This window comes from Pinus tabuliformis, chromosome J (genome assembly GCF_031772625.1).
Source record: "Pinus tabuliformis cultivar Carrire ecotype Pingquan chromosome J, CPIR1, whole genome shotgun sequence".
NCBI lineage: Eukaryota > Viridiplantae > Streptophyta > Pinopsida > Pinales > Pinaceae > Pinus > Pinus tabuliformis.
The window spans coordinates 231,552,045-231,562,994 of record NC_142295.1 but is presented as its reverse complement, the minus strand read 5'-3'; the positions used below and the strand labels follow the sequence as shown (position 1 = coordinate 231,562,994).

The 10,950-nt window shown below is 35.3% G+C and overlaps 1 protein-coding gene across 1 annotated transcript; it reads left to right on the top strand.

Annotated features, from left to right (window-relative positions):
• Window positions 1-980: 980 nt before the first annotated feature.
• LOC149226582 (putative aquaporin PIP2-8) lies at window positions 981-2,216 on the top strand. The gene is made up of 4 exons (XM_089380238.1): window positions 981-1,311; window positions 1,426-1,721; window positions 1,854-1,994; window positions 2,130-2,216. Exons 1-4 carry the CDS (start codon window positions 1,038-1,040, stop codon window positions 2,214-2,216), a joined length of 798 nt encoding a protein of 265 aa, XP_089236364.1. The 5' UTR covers window positions 981-1,037.
• Window positions 2,217-10,950: the final 8,734 nt, after the last annotated feature.

Sequence of the window (10,950 nt, the reverse complement as noted above, 5' to 3'; positions counted from 1 at the left end):
ATTAAAATTTTACAATATTTAAAATGAATCTTACTTGGTTTTATATATATCTTTAAAAATGTATAATAAATTTTTTATTAAAACATAAATTAAGATGAAATTTGGAAGTTTTAATTATATCTTAATTTTTAAATTAAAATTCAATATTTTAGTGTTTTTCCGAGATTTATTTTATGCATATTGCAAATCTAACCACTCAAGAGATATGGAGTAAAATTGACTTAGCGAACTGACCCCATACCTGTGGATAAGAGAATCTACAATTTAGATTAATTCCCATATTTTTCATGAGTGTTTTCACAACTCTGAAGGATGTATTCCCAAAGCGATATATTTGCAGCATGACATAAATAATTAAATTAGGTTCATATGCTTAATAAATGAGTTGTCTTTTGAAATTTTTTAGAAGTCTTTTTTAGGGTTTATTTTTTTAATTTAGCAGGTATTTATTAAAATCACAAATTTAATAGCTAATTTATGTACAATATAAATGTTCTAAAAAAATTTTAAAATAATTTTTAAAATACTGAATTTATATACAATCAAAAATCTAATTTAAATAATACAAATTAAAATTTCACTTCAAATTTTTACACACATTCCTACACTTGCGCAAATTCCTACACAAACAAAGGTCCAACAAAAATTACACTAAAACAACTCCGTTAATAAATCTCTAAAGGGAACCATCTGAACAAGCGAATGCGAAATGTTGTTGTATCTCTAAAATGAGTTTAGAAGCTAAGCATGCCTTGATACAGCTTTACAAAATAATATAATCTCTAAGCGACATAAGTTCAGTGTTCTTTACTTCACGTAGGGAAATTTAGCTGAGCGGTACTCGAGACTGGTCCCCCGACTATTACAGCAAATCCAGCTCGCTTATTCTCTACAGTCATCTGACGGCTACGGTACGTTAGCTCTCCTCACTGCTATTTAACCGACGGCCTTCGCCTGTAAAATCCACACTGTCGAGTATCCATTATTAGCAGTACAGTTTTTGCTGTTAAGCTAAGGAGAAGAGCAGGATAGCGGCGATGGAAGTAGAAGGCGTAGAACAACAGAGCAGGGATTATGAAGATCATGCCCCCGCCCCTCTTTTGGATTCGCTAGAATTGAAGTTGTGGTCGTTCTACAGAGCCGCCATAGCTGAGTTCGTTGCTACGCTGCTTTTCCTCTACATAACACTCACAACTGTTGTTGAAAACAAAGCAACCAAAGGTAGATGTGGCGGAGTGGGGTTGTTGGGAGAAGCCTCGGCTTTCGGAGGAATGATGTACGTTCTCATATACTGCATATCGAGAATTTCAGGTATATAAGAAGCCAAGCATATTTGGCAGCCCTGATCATAACCTGATTCCATATTTCATGTAAATATACTGAGGGCTAGGCTGAATCACGTTAATCATCAATGCCTGTGTGCAGGGGGTCACGTCAACCCGGCAGTCACGTTTGCACTGTTTCTTGCCCGGAGGGTCTCTCTTCCTCGCGCCCTATTGTACATTGTAGCTCAATGCCTGGGTGCCCTATGCGGAACTGCCCTTGTGAAGGGCATTCAGGGGAGTTTATATGCCTCCAACGGAGGCGGATCCAACTCTGTATCTTCCGGTTATTCCAAGGGAACTGCCCTTCTTGCGGAGATAATTGGCACGTTCGTCTTGGTTTACACGGTCTTCTCTGCAGCAGACTCCAAGCGCAAAGCCCGCCACTCCCACATCCCTGTACATAACACAAATCATACTCTGCCACCCTTCAAACTCTCTCTCTCTCTCTATATATATATGAACCAATTGGTGTTATTAAATATTCATTCACTAATGGAAATTTACTAATACGAAAAGTGGTTGATGCAGGTTTTGTCTCCGATTCCAATTGGGTTAGCGGTATTCTTGGTCCATTTGGCAACCATTCCCATCACAGGCACAGGCATCAACCCTGCCAGGAGCTTTGGCCCCGCCGTGATATACGGCCATCAGAAATCATGGGACGACCTGGTAAGAATAATATCTACAATTACCTGTTAGAAAACATTTCATTTTACAAATCTAAATAACGTAAGGAGGAGAATTATATGGATAGAAATGGAATTTGATGGTGACTTATCGTTTAATGGATTGAATGTATGGCAGTGGATATTCTGGGTTGGTCCGCTGATTGGAGCTGCCGTTGCTGCGGTGTATCACCAGTACATTCTAAGGGCGGGTCGTTTGGCCTGAAAAACTCGGGATCGCCGCGTGGCCACTCAACCACTGAAATCCAGAATGCAAACTTCATAGGACCCCTCTTTATTATATCCCACATTGCAGTTCAATAACTGGACGTTTATATTTAAGGTCTACAGTGTGGAGCATTAGCAAGAATATTAATAATAAATAATGCCATGAATATAATGCTGGTATTATTTACAACTCCCTCTCGCAAATCTCTGATCTCAAGTCGAACTGTTTCTTGTAAAATGAGTTTCATACCATGAACATAGTGTTTGCGTTGTTAATGGCTTCATTCCTCAATTAATTTCTTGTCAAATTAGTTAAGTCTAATCATTTGTTGTCAAATTAGTTTCAAACTATGAATATTGTGTGTTGGTGTTGTTTAAGGTTTCATTTTATAAATGTAATTGTGGATTAATACTTATTTTTAATACTCAGAAGGCACGGACGAGAGTTGCGCTGAGCATCCATCCAAATTAAACTGCGTGAACATACATAAAATTAAATGATCCTGTCACTATAAGTGTTAGGTAAACTTCTTAAAGCCTCCCCACCAGAGCAAAGATTCACTACTAAAATTCATGAAATCTATGTCCAAGTATTTAGATAACCAATGGAATTCCAAATAATTTTAATATGATAATTACACAATATTTGACAAGTATTTAAATAACAAATGGAATTCAAAATAATTTTAATATGATAATGGCACAATATAAGTTGGCAGGTCTAAATCAACTTACCGATACACTTTTACTCTCAGCACTTTTTTTTTAACATTTAAATATAAAATTTAATAAAAAATAATTTCCACACAAACTAATTAATCAACACTTTACTAAAATTAAAATATATTATTAAAATATACTATTATTTATTAATAGTTATTAAAATATATTATTATTTATTAATGGTTTAGTCAATTTGTCTTCTTACAAAGAAGGCCTAGGCCCTTTATAGCCTATTATGGGAGAAATGTTATCACATAACATTACATTTAAAAATAATAAAATAATAGTTTAAATTAACAAATAATAATAACAAAAAAAATAATGTTGGCCATAACTAAAATACTTCAAGTTGCACCTTAATTTTACATAAATTTATATAGAGATATAAACTAATAAAAAGTCATATATATATATATATATATATATATATATATATAAGAAAGAAATGTAGTTTATTCACTATTTGAAAAGATAAATACTTTTTAATATGAAGAAATAGTATTATTGATATTATATGATCTGTAATTCTATATTCCCTTTACATATGATATTTACAACAAGAATATATTAATAGTAATAAAATATTATACTATTAACCATAACTAAAATATTTCAATATCTATATTAAATACTAGCACAATCACATTAATAAATATGGTTGATATACATGCATCAACTTAATATATGTTATATTATAAATCTAATATGCTAAATTAATGTATTAATATTAATATTACACAACAAAAAATAAAATTAATATTAATATTAACACTGTTAATATATTAATATTATAAATCTAGTATGCTAAATTAATATATTAATATTAAATATTGTTATTAATATTGTTAATTATATTATTAATATAAAAATTGTTAATTATTTAAATAATAAATAATTTATTTAATTATTAAATACGTAATTTATTCATTATTAATAATTAAATATAATAAGTCCACTTGGGGTGGCTCAAGTGACGATGGCCGTAGAATGAAGTCTCACCCAATCGGAAATTTTTGGTTCAAATCTTGTGCTACCCTCCCCCCATAGAGGGGTGAATAATGGACATGTAAAACTTGAAAATCAGAAAGTCCTACCAAGCTTACAAAAAAAAACTGATTAAATATAAATAAATAATTTATTAATTATTAAAAATTAAACACTAAAATAATCATGGTTGATCATGATTGGTCATGGTTGGCTATGATTGACGATGGTTGGCCATGATTGATATTATAAACCGAAGGGATTGTTATTATAAAGCCAAGGGATTGGACCCTCCTTAACCATGGTTGACCATGATTAACGATGGTTCACGATGGTTGATTTTCATATTGAGACAATATGTGTTAGAATGTGACGTTGGACCAAGTTTGACCATGGTTGTCACAATGTGACATTGGACCATGAGACATTATTTGACACAATGTCACCATGGTCATTGACCATGGCTGATTTTCATATTGAGACAATATTTGTCGAAATGCGACATTTGACCATGGTTGACTATGGTTGGCTATGATTAACCATGGTTAACCATGATAGATATTATAAACCAAAGGGAATAATAAACCCAATGGATTGATATTATAAACCGAATGGAATAATAAACCCAAGGGATTAATACTAAAACCCCAAGGGATTATGAACTCAAGCGAATAATGTGAAACCCAATGGGCTAATATTATAAACCCAAGGTATAAAAACCCTAAGATAAATATTGTAAACACTAAACTAAACATGGTTGACCATGATTCATCATGATTGCCTATGATTTACCATGGTTAACCATGATTGACGTTATAAACCCAAGGGATTTTTATTATGAACCCAAGGGAATAATAAACCCAAGGAGTTAATACTAAAATCCCAAGGGATTATGAACCCAAGGGAATATTATTAAACCCAAGGGAGTAATATTGTAAACCCATTATATAAACCCTAAGATAAATATTGTAAACACTAAATTAAACATGGTTGACCATGGTTGATTTTCATAAAGAGAAAATCCTTGTAACAATGGGACGTTCGACCATAGTTGACCATGCTTAACCATGGTTGATTTCCATATCAAGACAATTTTTGTCACAATGTGACGTTTGACCATGGTTGAGCATGATTGACCATGTATGACCATGTTTGACTTTATAAAACATGGTTGACCATGCTTTACCAAGGTTGACCATGATGGGCCATCACTAACCATGATTATCATATTGAGATAATCATTGTCATAATGCGGCATTAGACCATGGTCGAGACAATGATTGATTTTCAGATTGAAACAATCTTTGTCACAATGTGGCGTTGCCCAACGATTAACCCTGATTAGTCATGGTTGACCACAATTGATTTTATAAAACATGGTCTTCATTGAATAATATTAAACCAAAGGGACTAATATTATAAAGCTAAGGTATATAAACCCTAAGATCAGTATTATAAACACTAAAATAAACATGGTTGACCATGTTTGACTAGGGTTGGCTATGATTGACCATGGTTGACAATGATTGATATTATAAACCCAAGGGATTAATACTAAAACCCCAAGCGATTATGAACCCGAGGGAATATTATTAAACCCAAGGGACTAATATTATAAACCCAAGGTATAAAACCCTAAGATAAATATTGTAGATACTAAAATAAACATGGTTGACCAAGGTTGATTTTCATATAGAGGCAATCAGGGTCACAATGTGACATTGGACCACAGTTGACCATGCTTAACCATGGTTGACTTTCATATTGAGATATTTTTTGTCAAAATGCGACGTTCAACCACGGTTGAGCATGATTGACCATGGATGACCATGTTGACTTTATAAAACATGCTTGACCATGCTTGACCAAGGTTGACCATGATTGACATCGTTGACCATAATTATCATATTGAGGAAATTTTTGTCATAATGTGACATTCGACCATGGTTGAGACAATGATTGATTTTCATATTGAAACAATCATTGTCACAATGTGACGTTGGCCAATGGTTGACCACAATTGATTTTATAAAATATGGTTGACCTTCATTGAATAATATTAAACCAAAGGAACTAATATTATAAAGGCAAGGTATATAAACCCTAAGATAAATATTATAAACACTAAAATAAACATGGTTGACCATGGTTGATTTTCATATTGAGACAATCCATGTCACAATGTGACATTGTACCATGTTTTATTGTGTTTGACCATGATTGATTTTCAAATCGAGAGAATCTTTCTCACAATGTGACATTAGACCCTCGTTGACCATGGTTGTCCATGGTTCACGATGGTTGATTTTCATATTGAGACAATATGTGTCAGATTGCAACGTTGGACAAAGATTGACCATGGATGTCACAATGTGACATTGGACCATCAAACAATCTTTGAAACAATGTCACCATGGTTATTGACCATGGTTAACCATTGTTGATTTTCATATTGAGACAATCTTTGTTAAAATGCAACATTTGACCATGGTTGGCTATGATTGACCATGGTTGACCTTGATAGATATTATAAACCAAAGGGAATAATAAACCCAAGTGAATAATTAACCCAAGGGATTCATACTAAAACCCCAAGGGATTATGAACCCAAGCAAATAATAATTAACCCAAGGGATTGATACTAAAACCCCAAGGGATTACGAACCCAAGCAAATAATATTAAACCCAAGGGACTAATATTTTAAACCCAATGTATATAAACCCTAAGATAAATATTGTAAACAATAGAATAAACATTGTTTCCCATGATTGACGACGGTTGGCTATGATTGACCATGGTTGACCATGATTGATATTATAAACCTAAGGGATTGTTATTATACACCCAAGAGAATAATAAACCCAAGGGATTAATATTAAAACCCCAAGGGAAAAATATTATAAACCCTAATATAAATATTTTAAACACTAAAATAAACATGGTTGAACTTGGATGATTTTCATATAGAGACAAACCTTGTCACAATGTGAGGTTGGACCATGGTTTTCCATGCTTAACCATGGTTGATTTTCATATCAGGACAATTTTTGTCACAATACGACGTTCGACCATGGTTGAGCATGATTGACCATGGATGACCATGTTTGAATTTTATGAAACATGGTTGACCATACTCGACAAAGGTTGACCATGATTGACCATCGTTAACCATCATATTGAGACAATCTTTGTCATAATGTGATGTTGGACCATGGTTGAGACAATGATTGATTTTCATATTGAAACAATCTTTGTCACAACGTGACGTTGGCCAATGGTTGACCTTGATTAACCATGGTTGAACATAATTGATTTTATAAAACATGGTTAACCTTCATTAAATAATATTAAACCAAAGGGACTAATATAATAAAGCCAAGTTATATAAACCCAAAGATAAATATTATACACACTAAAATAAACATTGTTGACCATGGTTGATTTTCATATTGAGGAAATCCTTGTCAAAATGTGACGTTGGACCATGATTGACCATGATTGAATTTCAAATCGAGAGAATCTTTTCCACAATATGACATTGAACCATGGTTGACCATGTTTGATTCTCGTATTGAGACAATATTTGACACAGTGCAACGTTGGACAATGGTTGACCATGATTGAATTATAAAACATGGTAGACAATGGTTGGCCATGGTTTACCATGATTGACCATGATTAACCATGGTTGACTATGGTTTACCATAGTTGACCATGATTGATAATAAACCTAAAGGAATAATAGTCAACCCTAGGAATATGAACCCTTATATCAATAAACCTAAAGGAATAATAGTCAACTCTAGGAATATGGACCATGGTTGACCATGATTGACGATGGTTCAGGATAGTTGATTTTCATATTGAGACAATCTGTGTCAGAATTTGATGTTGGACCAAGGTTGAGCATCGTTGTCACAAACAATGTGACCTTGGACCATAGGGACTACTATTACAAACCCAAGGTATATAAACCCTAAGATAAATATTGTAAACACTAAAATAAACATTGTTGACCGTGATTGTTATTATAAACCCAAGGCATTGTTATTATAAACCCAAGGGAATATTATTAAACCCAAGGAAATAATATTATAAACCCAAGGTATATAAATCCTAAGCTAAATATTGTAAACACTAAAATAAACATGATTGACCATGGTTGACCATGGTTGATTTTCATATAGACACAATCCTTGCGACAATGTGACATTGGAACATGGTTGGCGCTAGACCACAGTCGACCATAGGGACTAATATTATAAAACCAAGGTATATAAACCCTAAAATAAATATTTTAAACAATAAAATAAACATAGATGACCATGATTGACCATGGTTAGCTATGATTGATAGTATAAACCCAAGGGATTTTTATTATAAACCTGTTGACTTTGTTGGAAATCTGCCAACCAAGGAGATCTTCCCGATATGAAGTCCCAACTACACCTCACACCATTTGGTGTAGGAGTCCCATCCGGTATAAAGGCTCAGTTTCCATATACTTAGAGATCTGCCTTGGTTCTAGCTGTCAGCACATGAGAGTGGTACACTAATATCTTCAAACAACAAGGTAAGTTTGTCTAGTGAGTACCTAATGTAACATGTGTCTAGGTTCTCTTACTGTAAAGGGGGAGAATAAAGTGAGCCTCTAAGTGACAGGTAATAGTACCACCCAAGAAAACAAACACATGAAAACTAGAAAAGTATGTCCAACATCGAGTGGAATAGTCCACAGCAGATGCGGAAATCGTTAAAACTAATGTGAATGAAAACACGTAAACCATCCAGTGGAGTAGTCCACATGGATGTGACAGTCATTATAACCAGAAACCAAATATGGTCTATCGAGTATCCCGCGGAGTAGTCCACAAGGATGTGACAACGGTGATAACCAATACACAAAGGTGGTCTATCTAGTATCCTGTGGAGTAGTCCACAAGGATGAGACAGTGGTTATAACCAATAAAACACATTCCCAACAATGTAAGTACTAAAAGAATCAAAGTAGTTCAACTATCTTAGTGCAAGGGAAAAAAGCATGCATTGAAAATGCCAAAATAATAGTCTTACAAACATCTAAAAAACATGAATGAAAATGTGATGGCCTTAACAGGCTTCTGAATTAAGCAAAACTCCCAAGACACACATGTACACCATACACCACTAGTCCTAGTAGTGGAACATTGGAGCCACTCCTCGCTCCCCAAAGAACTGATTGTCTACTCTCAAGGCTATGTGGGAGGATCTAAGGTGAAAATCCCTTTCTCATACAATAGGAGGGGTATATATAGCCAAGGGTGATGCTTGACCCTTATGAATCTTGGACTACCCTCATGACCATTGAACTTCCTATGACTTTTCAATTGACATGACTCTTCAACTTCTTGTGTCCGTCCATTGGACTTTCATTTTACATTAAATTTAGTTACAACAGTTATGGCCCATAGTGGTGATGTGGCCTTGACAACTTATGACACAACTTGACATGACACTGTTGACATGTACTGGCTGGTTGTGGTACTGGCTAGCTGTGGTGTCCATGTCAAGTTGTTACACTGCTAAGTGATGGATGTACTCTCGGTTGTGCTTTCTCTTCCCCTCTACATGACTTGATGTTGTAGGGCCTTCGATGGTATTGGTCTTTCAAGATGGTTTTGTGCATGTGTTCCTTTTGTCTACTACTTCTTTCATTTGTCCACCTGTAGGTAAGACTTCTAGCATATGCGCTCCTTCTTCATATCATTCATTGTCTCACTATGATCTATCAGTGTACTTGTTCCTGCAATTCACTCATAATGAGACATGATCAAATCCAAAACCTCTTAGTCTAACATGATGCAATGTTTTTTGTTATCTGGGCCCAAGACAGATGACAGGCTAGGAAGAGGGCCCAATAACTCCACACTGCGCAGTTCCAAGTGACAAGGAGGGGGGACTAGTCACTAAGACTACATAAAGCACAACTCAGGCTTGGACAAGGAACTTCAGGGCACAATCTTCACAGTCCAGGAAAATTGCATAGAGGACATTGGGAGGCAGAATTGCGTAGTTAAGGACACTGGTGGAAGTTGCAAGGTGGGAACCTGAGGGACACCTCTACACTGTTTCTAGAGGGAAGATAAGGAAGGATGTCAGAGGGACCAAAGGATAGTTTTGCGTAGTTTTTGAGAGCAGTGAGTCCCGACTGAGGGGAGTCACTGGAAGGACATCTTTGCGCAATTTCGAGGAGCAGTGTAGGCTCAGGTTTCTACACAATGTGGGGTTCCAGCAAGCAAGAAGAAGGCTCTATGACTGTTCTTGCGAAGTGTGCAGTTCAAATAGGCAGTGAGGAAGTTTTGCGTAGTTTTGGGAAGGAAGATAGGCTTCTCACTTCTGGGATTGTGCAATGCAACTGATCAAGAGGACAACCTCAAGCATTGCACAGTTCGAGATAGTAGAGAAACACCACTGAGGGCTAATATTGTGTAGTGCAGCTCAGTTGGGGTTCGAGGAAGTGAAGTTGTTATGTCGAGAGATTATCAGGAAATGGCTAAGTGTGAGAGGTAAGTGAACTTGTGATGACTCAACATTGTGATCACACACTTAGCACACTTCAAAAACATGACAACACTGACCACCAGGACAACATCACAAAGCATGACCCTCTGTGGGACTATCTAGAGTTGAAAGCGACAGTGCTTACAACTTTGTGTGTGAGTACGACGGATCTTCACATAGATAGGACAACCCAAACACATAAAGACAAACCCTAGAAATCACCAGAACAAGATCACAAGCATGGCAAAGAAATCAACATGCCAAAAGATGACAGTTGGTTAAGCAAGAAAAAGGGAGCAAGACACATAGAGGAAACACATGGAATGACTTTCAGTGCTTGCAACTATGCATGTCATTGAATACAAAATGATATGACAATGATAAGAAGTCCTTCAAGCTACACTAAGAGGTGTATTTCAAAAGATGTGCTTTGTTTTTCATACCTACCCTCCAAGGGTTGTGCATCAGATGGAGTCTTCATGTG

Coding starts and splice junctions, on each gene's coding strand:
- LOC149226582 (XM_089380238.1), top strand. CDS start 1,038: ATGGAAGTAGAAGGCGTAGAACAACAGAGCAGGGATTATGAAGATCAT. Junction 1,312..1,425: donor CTGCATATCGAGAATTTCAG/GTATATAAGAAG, acceptor GCCTGTGTGCAG/GGGGTCACGTCAACCCGGCA. Junction 1,995..2,129: donor AGAAATCATGGGACGACCTG/GTAAGAATAATA, acceptor AATGTATGGCAG/TGGATATTCTGGGTTGGTCC.